Here is an 18,023-nt window from a genome sequence, read left to right on the forward strand (position 1 = left end):
TCGATTCAATTTATATTTATATGAAAGTTAAATAAAAAATAAAGCTCCTTTACGTATCATTTTTTTTTTATTTATACTATACAAAAGATAATGAAATAAAATGTTATTAATGATATTTATAAAAAGAAACAATAAATACATAATGTATGTATATTGAAATTTTACGTTATATATAATACACATAATAATATTTATTTTATATACCATATAAGTATGATAAATATATAAGTAATAAGAACATATGAATGTAAGGGAAATAGGATTATGTACTTTCGAATCTATGTATGTAAATACGTATGTTAATACGAGGTAGAAGTCTTCTGCGAATAAAATTGTGTAGTGAAATTCTTGCGCATTCGTGCATGTATACGAACCTAGCATGACCCGTTTCTGTCGCATCTATGCTCATGATATTAAGGTTAGGATATGTTTACTTGTTAAATTAGTAAGGATTAACGAACGAAGTCATAAAAAGGAAGAATAAGAAAAAGAAATGTGAAGGTAACAGAATAAATTCTCTTTTAGAAAACATGTTTTTTCCTATTGGATGGCCACGAGTCCTAAATTGTACGGAACCAGATAAAATAAAGGCCATTGTTTGTAATAGAGACAAAATACTTTTTGCCATATTAACGACTGACTTTCTTACCATCTGGTACTGCAAGGTACGATTTGACATTTAAAACAAATCATATATATGTAATTATATTATGAAAATTATCCTGACAATAGAAACTCATTATGTCATTTGATATTTTACTTTATTTTACTTTTTCTTTAACAAAGTAATTAAACGCTCTTTTGTAGCCTTGTATACCTATTGTATTTATAAGGCGAACTGCAGATTCATTAAAAAAACACGGAGAAAATATCTTGGTACAATGGAGACCAGATTCCAGTATGTTAGTCATTGCAGTAAGTAAAATCAGGTTAAAAGTATTGATGTAAATTGGTAAAAGTGTTAATCGTTTGTGATTATTTCTATAGACCTCAGACAGTTACCTGCTGTTTTATCGATTGTCAGACAAAGGTCCAGAAGGAAAAAGTCTTTACGAGCAAAGAGATTCTCCCGTTACAAGCCTAAAACGTGATAGCGCTGAACTTTTCATTAAAGAAGTGATCCCATCTTTAGTTTTATCATTTGTAAGTATATTGAGTATAAATTAAATATAATATTCGCAATGATTAAAAAACGAATAATTTTTATTCTCAGGAAAAGTCTGCCTGGATAGATGGTGGAATTAGTTCTTTAGTATGTATACGTGATGAACTCATGGTTGCCACAAAAACAAGTCATGTAATACGGCATAAATGGGATGGGACAGTAAATCGGGATTATACACTTGATTTACGTAGAATACCATTTAGCGTAGATCAACAAATATCCACTACAGCTGTACCCCTTACTGAAAACAATGCTTATGTTATGGATATTGAATACTCTCCTTTAGTTGGTGGATTTGCTATTGTTCTTAGCACTGGAAAAGCAGCATTCTTAACAGCTCATTCGTTAAAATTTGACCCAAATGTCAGTTAATATGTTTGATAATTAATGTATTGTTAAACTTCAATTCAACAGTAATATCTTATAATATTTCATGCAAATATATTATTTTAGCAAGTTCAAGGAATTTGGGCCAAGGACGTAGATGATGCCACTTGTGCAGCTGTGAATCATAAGTATCGTTTAATTGCATTTGGAAGAGGAAAGTAAGCATCTTATACTTTAATATGAGATATACTATATATGGCTACAAAAATGTAACTTTTGTATTATATCTTTAACAGCTCGGAGGGTATCGTTTATTATATTGATGAAACAACAGGAGCATTGGAAGTATCACATACGCTAAGTCTCTCTTCAAAGGATTATCCTGGGAGACCAGGTTGCGTTAGATGTCTAAGATGGACTCCTGATAGTTGTGCAATAGCTCTAGCCTGGGAAGGTGGTGGTTTAGCAATCTGGAGTACTTTTGGTGCTCTTTTATTATGCAGTTTGAAATGGGATTATGGTTTGCGGGTAGATTTAACGCGTGATAATCCTTTACATATTCATACAATGGTAAATGAAATTAGATATCAATATGCTAATAGTAATGTAATATCAAAGTTTGATTGCGTATTATTCTTTAATTTTTTTTCTTTTTTTCTGTTTTTTTTTTTTTTTTCTTTTTTCTTAGGAATGGTCAGCAGAAGGCTACCAATTGTGGATGTTAAGAGAATCACCAGGACCATTATTAATGGAAGAAAATGGCAATGAACCGACGCACTCATGGCGTTCGCTTATACAATTAGATTTTGTAAAAAGTCCTCTCACGGTTAATCCATGTATGGTAATGTCAAATTTATAAATGTAATTATAAAAAAGTTATTTCCTTATGATAATTCTTTCTTTTTGGAAGGGTCACCATGGACATTTATACTTACAAGGTGAAGACAGACTTTACTTAAATCTTGGTGGTGGTATATCTGCCACCACATCCAATTTTCATATTTCAAATGAATGTCCTGGTGACATTGTAACTCAGACTCTTGCTGGATGCAAACAGTGGTTAGTCGTTCCAATTCCAAGTGCTTATACTGGTTCTAATTGGCCAATAAGAGTAAGTCCATAATTAGTTAATAAATATTATAATAAACTGCTAATATATCATATTTTATAGTATACTGCAATTGACAACGAAGGTTTAAGTATTGCTGTAGCTGGTAGAACAGGCTTAGCTCATTATTCTTTACCATCTCGTAAATGGAAACTTTTTGGAAATGAAAGCCAAGAAAGGGATTTCATAGTAACTGGTGGATTATTATGGCATCGTGGTTTTTTGATAGCAAGTAGTTATTCCCTTTTGGATGATAGAGATGAGATTAGGATGTATCCACGAGATACTCGTCTCGATAACAATTATGTAAAGAGTATTAGAATGCCATCTCAAGTATTATTACTCAATACACTTAAAGAAAGGCTTCTGACATTTTGTGCTAATGCACAGATTAGTATTTATGATATAATATTGGATGGAAATGGAGGTAAGTTGTAAAAAACCTAATATCATAAAGTTTATGTAAAGAATGAATATCAACAAAATGTAATTATTGTTAAAGAAATGGAAGATATAGAATTAACTAGAATACAAACCGTGGATATTAGTGGACTTTGTGTGCATCCTGCTTGTGTTGTAAGTGCAACATTAACAACAATTCGTGCAGAAACAGCTGGGAGTCATCCACATCCTGAAAGTCTCTTACTCAATGTTTCTGGACGACTTTTGATGGTCCAGCGGGAACATTGCACTGATAATCCAGATATTGTAAGTATTTATTATTGGCGGCGTTTATTGGAAAATTGATAATTCACTTAATTTCTTTTACAGCTTTTCACGTGTAGTCCTCCAACAGTGTTAGCTTCGTGCGTCGAAAATGTATGGGTTCCATGGCGGTCAAGAAGGGACAAGCCTCATTTAACTGAAGCATTATGGTTGTTTTGTGGTGCTCATGGCATGCGTGTCTGGCTTCCGTTATTTCCAAGAAATCACCAAGAAAAAACACATACATTTATGAGTAAAAGGATAATGCTGCCTTTTCACTTGTGTATTTATCCACTGGCTATATTATTCGAGGATGCAATCTTATTAGGAGCTGAAAATGACACTGTGCTGTTTACATCTGATACTAATTCTCCCTTCTCACTGCCTTTTAGTTTATTGGAATTAACGGTATGTATGTATACACACACACACACACGTATATGTTGTTACGATTTTGAACTATTTTATCTAACATCATTTTCATATTTTAGAGTCAAGTTTATCTTCACCAAATATTGCGACAGCTCATTCATAGAAATTTAGGATATCATGCATGGGAAATAGCACGTTCTTGTTCTGCACTGCCATATTTCCCACATTCTTTAGAATTATTACTTCATGAAGTACTTGAAGAGGAAGCAACGAGCAAAGAACCAATTCCAGATGCTCAACTACCATCTGTAGTGGAATTCATCCGAGAATTTCCGGGAGTATGGGCAAGAGCAGTTGTGCAATGTGCAAGAAAAACTGAAATCGCACTTTGGCCATATTTATTTTCTGTTGCTGGACCACCTAAGAAACTTTTACAAGATTGTTTACAAAGACAACAACTTGACACTGCTGCGAGCTATTTAATCATATTACAAAATCTCGAGCCATCAGCCGTTAGTAGGCAACATGCTACTTTATTATTGGATGCTGCTTTAGAACAAGGAAGATGGGAACTCTCAAAAGATCTTGTTCGTTTTTTAAGAGCCATTGGTAATAAATAAATGAGAAATTTTATTAAAAAATTATATATTAAATATTTATCTAATATCTATCGTAATTATCTTAAAGACCCAAATGATGTGGAGTCGCCTCGTACATCTTGGGGTGGTACAACTAAGTTAGGAGGACATACACAAACTCCTCCTTTATCACCTCATGAAGACGACTTGTCTCTCGTATTAGGAACCATGCAAGTATCTAGGAGTCGTAGCTATAGTACTACAGCAACACCAAAAGTACAATCTGAATCAATGGCTAAAGATATTGCACCATCTTCTATGTTAGAAAAGACTAGGAATGTTGTGATGAGACGAAAAAAATCTGTACCAACTGTTAAAATCGAAAAGTCTGATACCAAGTAAGTGTGAAATGAGTTAATTAAGATTTTCTTTTTTTTTTTCTTTTTTTTTTTTTTAACCGTAATAGCGATATTGATTGAAACGTTCTATTTTTTATTTTAATTTACAGAGAAAGTTCGGCCGAAGAATTCTTCATTGATGTTATCTTACAGCGTCATGCTCGTCGATTACTTTCAGCTCGCAGATTACTAGATTTGGGAAGATTTGCTGCCCATTTAGATTTTCATCTGGTAACATGGCTTGGTAGAGAACGCGATAGAGCAGCTAAGATTGATGACTTTATTGCTGCTTTGAAAGCAGTACATGAAGATTTTGCATATCCGTATCCTATTTTGTCGCTTCCTAATTTACAAAGATTTAGAAGATCCAGCTTGACATCGTTACGATCAATAAGATCTATAAATCTTGAAAGTCCTGAAGATGAAACAGTGACCCCAAATTTTGCTATTGATTTACCAGATAGTGGATATACAAGTTTACCTAGTGGCAGACCTCCTTATACTAGCTTGGTGTCTCCTGTTGCTAGCTTAGAAACACAATTTCCTGCCACTGAAGCGAAACTAACTCCAAATATGTTGCATGGTAATATTACATTTTTCATACAAATAAAAAGATGTGTGTGTGTGTGTGTGTAAAAAGATTATATAACTAATAAGTAGTAGTAATATTTATTTTTGAATAATTTATTATTTTAGATACGAGTAGCGTAATTAGTGACGCTAGTACAATCTGGCGTGATGATGCCGAGTCCATTGTGGGAACTGGTGTGGGTACAGTGTGTTGGGTATCTTCGGAACCAATAGAACCAACAGAAATTCATTTAGCTTCGCATTGTGCCCCAGTTAGCAGAGCAGAAGTACAACTTAGGTATCTCTTACAATTGTTCCTTGAAGGTGGTTGTTTAGGATGGGCAGCGATATTGGCTGTGGTTTTAAGAGATGCACCAGCTATGTCAAGAACTGTGCGAGCAGCACACGCACCAATGCAAACCCTTGAATCTATAACGAATTTGAGAGATGGACTTTTGACTCTTACTAGATGGTCTCAATCAGAATGGTATGTCGGTGTGTAATTAATTATTATTTCATATATATATATATATATGAAAAAAAGGAGATAGAAGAAATTTCTTTATTATTTTTACAGTTTGGGATATAGACCATTTATATCAAGTATACAAGGACAAATATCACTTTTGTGTAGATTAGTATTGAATAAACAACAGCAGGAACAAGAGCAAATACCAGAAAATCCTTCACCCGGGCCAGTTCCGACTGTCAACAATAATCAACGCGGTAATCCATCTCGTTCTCGACACTCTTCTATTAGTCATGCATCCGCTAGTACTCCATTGGAGGAAGAACGATCGCGTGAATCATCTGTATGCGTAGAGGAAACTGGATTTCGAGAAAATTATAATAATCTCAATACTATAGAACGTTCCTCTGAACAATCTACTTGTATAATCTGTTAAACTAATACCATTAGAATGTTCATAGATCTCCATAGTTTATTATAACTGAAACTCAGAAATTCTATTCTGAAATTATGGGGATATGTCTTTAATAATGTTTGAATTAAACGAGTTCTATTGAAGAAGAAGAAAGAAAAATTTAGGTGTTAATTAATTACTGAAGTAATTCAAAATCTTTTTGAAATAGGATCTCTGAATATATAATTTGAATTTTTTTGCATCTAAAGTAATTTCTTACATATATAATTGTCATGAATCTGTTGAAAAAAAAAAAAAAAATTGGCGAAACTATTATTTCAAATATAGATTTTAATACAGATGAATGTAAATCTTAAATACCTCAAAAATAATCACTTTTACAATACATATTTTCATTGTTCGCAACATGAAATTTATCATAGAAGACATTAGTAAGATAGATAAACGTACAATAAGTTGTGCGTTTGTTTTATAGAAGGAAATTAGATATAGCTTTCATTCAGTATTTAATATAAGGAAGCAATTTTATTTCTCAGAATTGGTATATTAAATATTGTTACATTAAAGACTGGGAAATAGAAGTGCAAACATATTTAGTATAACAATTGTATAATCATTTACAGATTGCAAACATTTATATTTAAAAAGAAATCAATTTCAATGGAAATTTTTCTTTTAATATTTCATATTTAGTTAAGAATGTAGCAATACTACGTTGACCTTGATATAATTATGAAGCAAAAGATACATATGATGATCTCTATAGATTTGTCACATTGTACCTGTATTATACAATTTTTTGTTTTGGACATTTCTTATATACAAAACTTTAAAACTCATTTTTATGAATTGAACTATTCATAGATTTTCTTTATAAAATTAAAACTATTGACTATATAACTTTACCATTGATATTTTGAGAATATATAATAACAGGAGTACCTCATTAATATATATCCTCACATAGGAAATACTTATGTTATTCAAACTTTTTAATTTGACAAAAGATATACATAATATATACGTATGAAAAAGGGTTTGCTTAACATGAAAAAGAAGAAAAATATAATACTTACAATCTTAGAAAGAAATTAATGTATTTGTTTACAGGAATTGTAATGTATGCAGTTTATATGGATTATTACTATAATTACTATGCTATACTATGCTATAATGATTAAATTAGTACAATTGAAAATAACATCAATAAATAATCTTCTTTCAAGAGTAATTACAGGAGAAGATCTATCAAAACTGTGTCAATGATCATTATTTTGTAATATGTTGTAAAATGTGATATTAATTTTTTTTTTTCGTAACAAAAGAAAAAAAGACTATTACATTGGTATGTCTGTTGTACGGTAAATGAGAAAGATCCAAAGTGTAAAACACTTGTCTAATTATTATTATAACTAAATATAAATGGAATTTTTATCAGCATTTTACATGAGCTAATATTGCAATAATATCAATGAATATAAAATAATGTAAAATATTAATAAGTTATTTATACATGCTGTAATATAGATATCCATAAATACACGTTATATTTTCACAACATTTATTGCAATCTTTGTTTATAAACAATTGGTACTTCCATTTAAGGCTGCTTTATTAATCCCTGAATTTTTAATGATTTACTAAAAAGATAAAGATTCTACAAGCAATGTGTAATACATTGGGGAGCATTTAAATTCGTAATTTAGGAAATCTACCTTAGATTCTCGATTTTATTTGATAATTTGGTAAGGCCTAACTATCCAATCTCTTATATTTATTTCCTTAACTGATGGCTGATGCGAATTTCGCGGTAATCTTTGTTAGAATAGGACACAGCAGCAGTATAATTTTGTTCGATGACATATATATATATATATATAAGGAATATACATTTGTCGATTATTTCGTTCAAAATTAATAATTATTATATATTATTTTTAATAAAGATCAAAACACGAGTTCATTATCTCCCAGAGATGTTTTTCCCAGCGCTATTTTGTCATGGTTTTCTCTGTAGGAGTTCACTTCTATTAATAGTAATTACTATTAATAATATTTACTATAATACATTACTATAATAATAATAATATTATAATATAGTAATAGGAACTATAAGTAAGAAGAAACAGAGGAATTATACTTATATTAGATACATCATGGCGATAATTTATGACAACAAAAGTGATGGCATAAAACTTTCAACACTTGCATCCTTGATAATTTGCGGATACATGACTGCCCCTCGATAGATAATTCTAAGACAAATGACATATGAAGAAAAGTACGAAATGTTTCTTTTACTTTCGTCCTCTTTATTTTACTATCCGATTGTTATGCATTTGTTTCCACACCTTTTCTTACTCACGGATCAGTCAAAGCCATTTATTTGTCTTTACTATTATAATATAAAATGTATTAAATAATATCTAGATGCATATAAATAATACTTGAGTACATTATTATATTATATTATTATCAATAGTAGTAGTATTAGTAATAATTGAAGTAATATAGGAGACATTTTGAAGAAAATATTCGACAAATTCTTATTTTTCTTCGGAGATTTATTTTACTAATTCTTATGTGTCAATTATATTTATTGTATGCATTTATCGTGGAACAAATGTGTATCGACGTCCTCCTATCGATCACTACGAGATGCACGCTACCATCAGAGAAAAATATACATATGAGAGACTAAAAAGAGTGAGTTCACAATCTACTCTAAACACATGAACTAATTGTTATGTACGCGAGAGAGAGAGAGAGAGAGAGAGAGAGGGAGAGGGAGAGGAATAACCGAACAAGCTTATACATCAATACAATAGATGCATGATGGGAACAGCATTCTTTGCTTCTCTTATTCTTCGTAGTTCGTATTTTGTCCATACCTGTCGCTAAAGTCACACACGTTTTGAACAACAGGTAGAAATAACCTTGGCGTATATATATAAATATACGTATGTATCATAAGTAGCAGGATTCGGTTAAAAAAGACATATGAGGTGTATACATACATATATTCATATGTACATATTAAATAAATTTTTAAATAACGTTATAAATAATCATTAACCTAATTAAAATTTGTTATAAAAATGATATCACATTATAACATAGACCCATTTCGTGTTAATCCATCGTATACAAAACAAACAGAATTAATTTTACGTAATGTAGGGGCTGGTAGTTTATTAAAGGAATGTCAAAAACGAAATATATCGAGTAATGAGCTGCATATGCTAACTAAACAAGATTTTATACATTTAGGTATTTGATGTTTTATTTATTACTAATGTATAGATAAATATATGAGCCTATAAATATTTGCATGTTTAAATAATAGGTGCTGATGAAAATCTGGCAGAAAAATTGTTAAATCGACTAAAAATTGCATCAAAAAATAATCTCCACATAAAATTAGTGATGCAAAACAAGTATTTTAATATTTTAAATCATCGCTTCTTTTTTAATAATAACTAATATTAATTATATCTTACAGATTTGAAGATGTCATTAAAATGATTGAAAATAATAACAAACAATTGAATTTTATTGATATGTATATTAATTACATTCGATTAAAACTTATGAAGACAAAAAAGAATTTTTACATTGAAGTAGATGAACTACTAACTGTTGCTTCAGTTTTATACATAGGTGTAACGGAAACTCTTCTTGAAGTAGATGATATGGAGAAAGCTATAAAAGAATTATACGCTTTAGTTCCAAAAGTATGTGTTAAAATAAAAGGGATATTTTTTGTGTGACAATATTTAAGTTTCCAAAATAATGATAAAAGTTATTGTATTATTGTAGGATGATAAACCGAAGAAGACAAAACGTTTCATATATTTCTCTGCATTGTTTACTGGATTAGGTTTAGTAATATGTTTGGCATTACGTATACGAAAAGTCTGAACTTTCACCTATATATATATATATATATACATATATAAAATTCTTTTTTATATAGAAACATTTTTTTATCAATATTTTATTATTATATGATAGGAATGATATATGATAAGAAAATAAAAATTAATCTAATTTTCTTTTATTTACTTAAACCTTCAAGTTTTAGTTTGAAAATGTCATATAAGTTGAACAAATAAATAAATGAAAGAAAATTTTTAATAAAGTACTTTTATAAATCTGTTTCTAAATTTATTCTCCTTTTTGATAACTTTTGAAATCTAATAATATATATAGTTTAATACACATAAGAAAAAAAAGAAAAAATGAAGAGATAAAATATGCAGCAGTATAGAAAAATATTGTGCAAGTATAAGTTCTTTTATATGTCAAGTAGTTGTTGATATAAAACACAGTATAAAATACAGTGAGAAAACATTATTCATTTTAGCGATGATGTATCACACACACACACACACACACACACACACACAAACTGTATATTGATAATATATAATTGTTAATATAATTATATATTAATAATTTATTATGTACTAATATAATTATACATTTACATTTTAACTGTACAATTATTTCCCACGTTCAATTCTTTAATATCTAAAAATAGTATTTTATACCGTTTTATTCTAAATTGTATTTTTCTGGCGAAGTCGATCTGTCGAAAAATGATTCATTACAATATTATTGAAGTATATTATTATATGTTTTATATATGCATGAAATAATTACAGATACTTACGCTTCTTCTAAAAGTTGTAATACATGTTTATGTTCTATTCCTTCTAGCCATAAATTAAGTAATTCCTCGCGTTTACAGCTTAATAACTGTTTACAAGCATTTAAATTTTCTTTTACAGCATGAATTTTCTCTCTTGCTGCAGTAACTCTTTCAGATAGAGTACTAAATATCTAAATAAATAAGTAATAAATAATCATTGAATATATGATGATATATAAAATAATAATGAATTATGCCAACTTATAATTATTACTAATAAGACTTACTTGCATAACCTCCATAAGATCTTGCTCATGCAATGAAACTAATTCGTCTAATCTTTGATCACTTCGCTTATATTCTTTTTCTAATTTAGCTTTCTCAATCTCTCTTTGTTCATTTGTTTCAGAAGCAGAAAGTGCTCGTATTACTGAGATTAGTAAACCGCTCTATAAAATATGTAGATATATTTGCTTCATTTTCATGGATATTTTTTTGTTATAATTATTAAATTTACCGTTTCTTTGGTGGGTTTAATTCCACGGGGAGGTTTAATGGGTGCACTTGCATTCATTCTGTGATATCAAACAAAATCTTATTGTAAGAAGAAATAAATTGTATAAACTCGTGTTTATCATGAAACTAAAAGGTTATACTCATTTTGGTTATATTTCATTAGAAATAACATAATATTTTTTAATAGTATAAAAATTATCTATTCATATATTAGTATCTTATATGTTTAACATTCAAATGAGCACCTATCATTTTTGACAAGACGTCTATCAAATGTCACACTTGTTTTCACTTGCTTTTTCGTAAACTTTAAAAGAATCGGGGATAACCAAAAGTAACCAAGACGGACAAATGGCTATAATATTACAGAACTACGCCTAGCGGTAGATTGGAGGAAATCTCTACAGTCTCGCTTCGTGATTATGATTAAGACTTTTGCTTAAGCTAAAATTGATAAATCGTTTGTAAAATGGTAAATAATTTTTATTTCTAACTGAACGTTTATTTCATAAAATAAGAGCATGATAATACCCGTATATCCAATGTATTTTTCTACGAATTAATTATATTCATGAGTTTATAGATGGAAAAGATCGGCTTTTTATAATGAGAGTGAGGTTAAATTTGTCGAATGCCTCTCGTGGCACTCACTTATTTTATTGCGTCATATTATATTCCATTAAAAGAACATCATTTTTCATACTTTTTAAATATCGCTGATAATTTTTTAATTACATGGATATACATACACACACACACACACACATATATATATATATATATATATATATCCCTGTGTGTTATGGTTCTTAGTAAGAATTAGGAAATATTTATGCACGTATATGATACAAATGAATTATCTATAAATAATTATAGTTTATAAGAAATTTGTAGTAAGAACTTTTAATTAATAGTTTCAGAATTTCGTGACATGCAGGATTAATTTAATAGGTATTGCTCGGTCCACACAATCACAGAGGAGATTTAGAAATGGCTCGAGAGAACATTCTTCATCACGCCATCCATTGTTACGAACAACCTGTTTTCATTTACCAGATATACAAAGTTTATCAGTGAGTTTTTTCTTCTCTATTACCAAAGCCATTTTTCCTATATAATTAACAATATATTATATTTATTTAGATTCGTTCATATTCAAATCCAGCACGAAGACCCAGTTTCTTTTCTCAATTTGTTGAAAATATTAAACAAGAAATGCAGAAAAATAAAGAGATGAAAGAATCATTAAAGAAATTTCGTGAAGAAGCAGAGAAATTAGAACAGTCAGAAGCGTTGCGTTCAGCGAGACAAAAATTTCAAGCAGTTGAGTCTGAAGCCTCCAAAGGATCCGAAGCCATAAAAGAAAAATTGGACAGTCTAAAAGAAAAAGTATGTCTATATATTTAATTAATGATCACCTGATAACAGTATCAATGTATTATTTTGTAATTTTGTCGTATCGATGTTGATATTCTCTTATGATAGGTACAAGAGGTTATTGAGGAAGCAAGTAAATCTGAATTAGGCAAAAAAGCAGGACAATTAGGTGAGGAAATAACTAAGTCGGCGAAAGGGGCAGCAGAAACGATTTCGGAAAAAAGTCAAGCACTTGGAAAAACAGGAGCTTTCCAAACTATCTCACAGACAGCAGAGGTTGTAAGAAAAGAGTTGGATCATCAAGGAATGCAAGGTTTTATATTGATTATATATTAAATACATGTATTTAGATATACAGGTATTTATCGTTTTATTGTTCGATACAGGAAGAGTTTACGTACCACTTACTAAATTAAGAAAAAGAAAAGAAATAGTAGATGTATCTTTAGATGAAAAGCAGTTTCAACCTAATATGGATGCACGAGGCGTTGAATTGCATAAAGATTCTAAATTTTTTCAATCTTGGCAAAATTTTAAGGTACCCTCTCATTTAACTTAATAATTTTTTCTTTCTTTCTTTCTTTTTTTTTTTTTTTTTTTTTTTTTTTTTTGTTTCTTTTTTTCTTTTTTTTTAATTAATCACATCAATTTCATATTTAATTAACTTTTTTTTGCATTTTATTTTTCTACAAGGATAACAATCCATATATGAATAAAGTATTGGATTGGAAAATCAAGTATGAAGAATCGGACAATCCTGTAATTCGTGCTTCCAGATTTTTTACCGAAAAAGTTAGCTATATGGTTGGTGGTATGTTCCAAAAGACAGATTTGTCCGAGACATTAACGGAAATTTGTAAGCTGGATCCAAGCTTTGATAAAAATCAATTTTTAAGAGATTGCGAGATAGATATTATACCAAATATACTCGAAGCTATGGTTAGGGGGGATCTTGAAATTTTAAAAGATTGGTGTCACGAGGCCGCGTTTAATGTAATATCGCAACCTATTATGCAAGTACAAAAATTGGGATATCATTTAGACAATAAAATCTTAGGTATGATCATTATTCTTATATTTCTTATAATATTTCGATACAAGACGAATAGTTTTCAAATTTAAATATTATTTATTTTCAGACATTGAAAATGTAGATCTTTTAATGGGTAAGATGATGGAACAAGGTCCAGTTTTATTGATAACGTTTCTCAGCCAACAGATACTATGTATAAGAGATAAAGATAATAACATAATTGAAGGAGATCCTGAAAGAGTGATGCGTTTCAATTACATTTGGGTATTATGTCGCGATCCAACGGAACTCAATCCAAAAGCTGCTTGGCGTTTACTTGAAATTAGCTGTTCGAGCGTCAAGCAATTTGTATAGTGCACTGATTCTAGATAAAATTCATATTTTATTTCCGGATAATTGATGTCAAAAGCGATTAAAAGTTGTTTTAGATGTTTCTTTGTTTTTTTTCTACAATGGAACAGCACATAATGGTTGAATCATTTTCTCCTAAATAAGCTGGCTAAATAAGCTGGCTGTTATAGTTACAATTATCAGATATTTCTTCATACAATGTCGGATTAAAAAAGTACCGTCATATAAAAAGACATCATTTGAAACAAAAATTCTTTTCTTGCTTCTTACAAAAAGGAAGATCAAGAGAGAGAGAGAGAGAGAGAGAGAGAGAGAGAGAGAGAGGTATCGGTACGTGTAATTTTTACGTGAAGAATATAATTCTATCATCTGAAAATAATTGAAAGAATCAATTGAAAGTTAACATGGACATTAACATGAAAAATGAATAATTGAGCACCGATGTATGCCTATTATTTTAAAACTATACCATATAACATGGTAGAGATGTGTATACATTCATGTAACATAATTTTGTATACATACCTTACAAATTTTAGTTGTATGATCTCTGTATATATGCGATTGCTTTCATTAAGAATATCTATAATAAACAATAGACTACTTTGTTAGATCCATGATGTTTTTTAACCTTTGTTATACTAACAGTTATAGATAGACACGTTGAACGAGTTCAACATTTAATTTTGTATATTGCGATAATATGAAATAGTAAGACAAATGTATTAAATTTAGTTAAACATGTAATTAGATATGAAGTATTTGCTATTTAAGTGTGTACATATTTACAAGATATTATTTATATTCCACGATGTACAGTATCTAATTTCTTTGCAACAGTGTTAATTTATTTTGAAAAACCATGGGAAACAAAGATTAAAATTATCTATTATCACAAGCTGAAATAAAATGTCATTATTTGATAAATATTAATTTCACAAATACATATCCCAACATTTGCATTATAATATACAAATATTAATACGATATAATTACAAATATAAAATTTCCATTATTACAGAATACACGTATACACAATCTGTATGGAATTTAAAATTACATTATCTTATCATAATTCTGCAAGTTCACAGTATATACGTGAACTTTTTCTTTTTTCTTCTTTTTTTTTTCTTTTCTTTCTTTTAATTAAAACAAATTAATTCGATGATCATTTTTCTATTTCTTTTTTTCTTCCTTGTCGATTCTTCAACATCTACGTCGGATCTCATTTGGCGATTATATCAGCAACCTTGAGATTTCTATCTGCAAATATTGAAATAGAATTGAAAAATCTAGGATATAAAAATAATTTCTTATCATACAGAGATTGAAATGTATCGCAAATTTTTTACTATCGGAACGTTATCTATAAAAAGACATAGTCTTAGAGATTTTTTCTTAGACCGATTCGTTAAAAGAAGTCTTATAGGATTTGAAATGGCGTTAAGGTATGCGCGTATATTACGTCAGAATTTGGAGGTTTCGTAGGAGGTTTCGTGGGAACCTGTTTCGATAGTTCTTAATGGTCATATATGGATGCTTCCGATCAAAATCACGTGCCGATTTTACAGCTATTTATGAACGAAAAAAAAAAAAAAGAGAACAAAATTTTATTTCATCAAGTTCCAACGTGATTTTCTGTAGAAAAAAGGAAAAAGAAGAAGAAAAAAAAAAAGAAAAAAAAAAAAGAAGAAAGAATCACAATAGAATAGAATTTAACAGCGTAATAACACATTCTCCATTCGAGATATCAAGTTGATCTGATCCAGGACATTAGCTCGGAGAAACTTTCACGTACAAATCGCTATCCGGCATCAAAGTTCATTGTAACTTTCAAGAGTTATTTCTGAATGAAAGGTCTTTTGTAATAGCGATAGCGTATTCCAAATCTTGTTTTCGATGTATTAAAACTTCATTTCCATACTTTTTATCGTATTTAACGATCTTACGATAATTAATTGGTACCAGCGTAGATAATTAAAATTTTAATTAAAATTAAAGTTTTCCTTAATCTTGCAAGATTATGTATTTTTTTATATTTTCTTAAATAAATCAATTTGATCGTCAAATGAATACATACACGTTGGATGGAAACGTGATAATGATCGAACATCTCAGGACATAAAAAACATATATAGGATCGAATTTTAAATAAGAAGATTTTCATTCAAAAGAATGTGAAAGAAAAAAAAAAAAATAAGCGAGGAACATGGTTCGTCTTGTATATACCCGCGTATCGATATACCGTTGTGTATCATTCTCCTTTTATTTGCATACAATTTCAGCGCACCCTGTTCAAAGGAAGAAGAAAGGATGACGAGGAGGTGAAGGAGGAGGAGGAGGAGGAGGAGAACGAAGATGAGGAGGAGGAGGAGGAGGAGGAGGAGGAGGAGAACAAGGAAAAGAAGGTAGGAAAGGTGTAGACGGTCAATCGGTGCCAGAGTACCGTTGGATCTGAATGGAGCTTGAGAGAGAGATAGCTTTCGGTTTCCCTACACAGCATCCGTTCTCGGCCGTTGCTGCACCTTCAAAGTTGTGTGTCGCAGCTGGGGCTCTCCTTTAACCCCTTCCACTTTTCTCTCGCTGTTACCTCGCGCAACGCATTATTTCACGCTCGTGACTTGCCGAGCTAACTACCGCGAAACCATCCTCGATAGGACGGATTTCTCCTTCGAAGGAAAAAAAAAAAACATTCGATGTTTGTTTCCTTGATCGAGTTTCTCTCTTTTTTTCTTTTTTTTTTTTCCACTTAATTACCCTATCTCAAAGTGTATTAGAAAAGAGCGGTTAAAGTGTGTGAGCGCGGGAGCATTCGAGCATTCACGAACCACGTGCACCTGCAGGTGCACGTAGGCGTTAACAGCTGCCGGTGATCCTTTCGAACCTTTTAACCAACGAATTTTCTTTGAAATATCCGTTCAGGGATAGTGAAATGTATCATTTTGGTGTAGGTATTTTGGATCGAACGTTTTTTACGTCGACGAGCTATCAGGTACGTTTGATTTTATATTCATTTTTTCTTCATATTTTAAACAAAAAAGAAAATGGAAGAAAATGTATTGGTTATCTCTTCGCGAAAACTTCACAGGTACGTTCATCATTTTTAAGATTTAATTCGACTGCGGAGCTATGTAGAGTTCATTTTTTACTTTGGTTGAACTCGATCGTTGATCGAGCATCAAGTTTGCCGAGCGTGACATAGCCGAGCGTTTACACAGATCATGAATCGCATTACAAGCTTTATACATGCTTGACGATCAATTTGCAGACGGTTCACTGATATAGATAGGTACCTCCTAACATACTTTCCGATACTTTCTTCTTGTGGTCGCGAGTGAGTGTATTTGAAGTATGTCAACGTGCTGCTACAGAAAGAGACCATTCGACTGTCTTTCAGCGGGATCATTCCATGCGATCAATCGATTATTTTTTAGAATATAACATTTCTCTTTCTACGTTTTCAATAAGTGTGGATTTCTTGTGATTTTTTTCTTCTTTTCTTTTTTTCTTTTTCTTCTTGAATCGAGAATTTCATTATTATTGAAGAAATGCCAACGAAGGGTCTGGAGACGGCAGATGTCCTTGCGGCCCTCGAGTCAAAGCTCGCTTATCTTCCTGGTGGACGTGATCGCGAGGGACGACCTTTGATAGTGGTCAACGTCCCATCTGAACTTCAACCGACAACGAAACCACGCTTGGAATCGATCATCTTATACTTCTTGTCGATTTTCAGGTAATCGATAAATAATATCGATTATTTGTTAAAAAAAAAAAAAAAAAAAAGATAAACAAAGACAAATAATGACGACTATTATTGCATATAGAAATACGTACACTTCGTCGATTTCGATGATTTTTGAATATGTTCTCGGAGGGATGATTCTGAACAATTTTTTTTTTTTCTGTACATGTAACTGCCACTTGGTCTCAATTACCAAGATATACATGAAAATATCTTTTGTTTTCGTTTTTAATTAAACTTTAT

At 30.5% G+C, this 18,023-nt stretch overlaps 5 protein-coding genes across 22 annotated transcripts in view; 4 read left to right on the forward strand and 1 right to left on the reverse strand.

Annotated features, from left to right (window-relative positions):
- Positions 1 to 121: 121 nt before the first annotated feature.
- On the forward strand, positions 122 to 7,667 carry LOC124954285 (guanine nucleotide exchange factor subunit Rich). Of its 4 annotated transcripts, XM_047506980.1 has the most exons (17): positions 122 to 418; positions 526 to 665; positions 808 to 915; positions 988 to 1,143; positions 1,214 to 1,528; positions 1,619 to 1,710; positions 1,789 to 2,062; positions 2,181 to 2,333; positions 2,403 to 2,603; positions 2,664 to 3,027; positions 3,103 to 3,308; positions 3,372 to 3,713; positions 3,797 to 4,286; positions 4,365 to 4,653; positions 4,764 to 5,236; positions 5,350 to 5,710; positions 5,801 to 7,667. In XM_047506980.1, the coding sequence occupies exons 2-17, from the start codon at positions 531 to 533 to the stop codon at positions 6,126 to 6,128; spliced, it is 4,287 nt and encodes a 1,428-aa protein (XP_047362936.1). In that variant the 5' UTR covers positions 122 to 418; positions 526 to 530; the 3' UTR covers positions 6,129 to 7,667. The 4 variants fall into 4 exon arrangements, with proteins under 4 accessions (XP_047362936.1, XP_047362935.1, XP_047362938.1 ...); XM_047506979.1 differs by having other exon boundaries at positions 122 to 665; XM_047506982.1 differs by having other exon boundaries at positions 122 to 665; positions 5,858 to 5,996.
- LOC124954296 (exocyst complex component 4) lies at positions 6,418 to 11,689 on the reverse strand. 2 transcript variants are annotated; one of them, XM_047507018.1, is made up of 6 exons: positions 11,523 to 11,689; positions 11,279 to 11,336; positions 11,049 to 11,210; positions 10,783 to 10,952; positions 10,598 to 10,698; positions 6,418 to 9,809 (listed from the first exon to the last, which is right to left on the reverse strand). In XM_047507018.1, the coding sequence occupies exons 2-5, from the start codon at positions 11,333 to 11,335 to the stop codon at positions 10,665 to 10,667; spliced, it is 423 nt and encodes a 140-aa protein (XP_047362974.1). In that variant the 5' UTR covers position 11,336; positions 11,523 to 11,689; the 3' UTR covers positions 6,418 to 9,809; positions 10,598 to 10,664. The 2 variants fall into 2 exon arrangements, with proteins under 2 accessions (XP_047362974.1, XP_047362973.1); XM_047507017.1 differs by having other exon boundaries at positions 11,279 to 11,673.
- On the forward strand, positions 8,690 to 10,263 carry LOC124954295. 2 transcript variants are annotated; one of them, XM_047507015.1, is made up of 4 exons: positions 8,690 to 9,377; positions 9,454 to 9,544; positions 9,610 to 9,841; positions 9,927 to 10,263. In XM_047507015.1, the coding sequence occupies exons 1-4, from the start codon at positions 9,206 to 9,208 to the stop codon at positions 10,026 to 10,028; spliced, it is 597 nt and encodes a 198-aa protein (XP_047362971.1). In that variant the 5' UTR covers positions 8,690 to 9,205; the 3' UTR covers positions 10,029 to 10,263. The 2 variants fall into 2 exon arrangements, 1 of the variants encoding a protein (XP_047362971.1); XR_007102508.1 differs by lacking the exon at positions 9,454 to 9,544 and having other exon boundaries at positions 8,918 to 9,377.
- Positions 11,646 to 15,203, forward strand: LOC124954290 (mitochondrial import inner membrane translocase subunit TIM44). The gene is made up of 7 exons (XM_047507008.1): positions 11,646 to 11,749; positions 12,192 to 12,350; positions 12,421 to 12,666; positions 12,763 to 12,967; positions 13,041 to 13,192; positions 13,348 to 13,711; positions 13,794 to 15,203. Exons 1-7 carry the CDS (start codon positions 11,747 to 11,749, stop codon positions 14,039 to 14,041), a joined length of 1,377 nt encoding a protein of 458 aa, XP_047362964.1. The 5' UTR covers positions 11,646 to 11,746; the 3' UTR covers positions 14,042 to 15,203.
- Positions 15,204 to 16,892: 1,689 nt separating this feature from the next.
- The window catches only part of LOC124954284 (titin), a 38,040-nt gene continuing 36,909 nt past the window's right edge, over positions 16,893 to 18,023 (forward strand). For 6 of the 13 annotated variants that reach the window (XM_047506963.1, XM_047506964.1, XM_047506965.1 and 3 more), the window contains exon 1: positions 17,585 to 17,771. In XM_047506963.1, coding sequence (XP_047362919.1) covers positions 17,587 to 17,771 — 185 coding nt within the window. In that variant the 5' untranslated portion in view covers positions 17,585 to 17,586. Of the gene's footprint in view, positions 17,031 to 17,571; positions 17,772 to 18,023 lie in introns of those variants that run through there. The other 7 variants (XR_007102505.1, XM_047506973.1, XM_047506972.1 and 4 more) reach the window with 5 other exon arrangements.

This window comes from Vespa velutina, chromosome 15 (genome assembly GCF_912470025.1).
Source record: "Vespa velutina chromosome 15, iVesVel2.1, whole genome shotgun sequence".
NCBI lineage: Eukaryota > Metazoa > Arthropoda > Insecta > Hymenoptera > Vespidae > Vespa > Vespa velutina.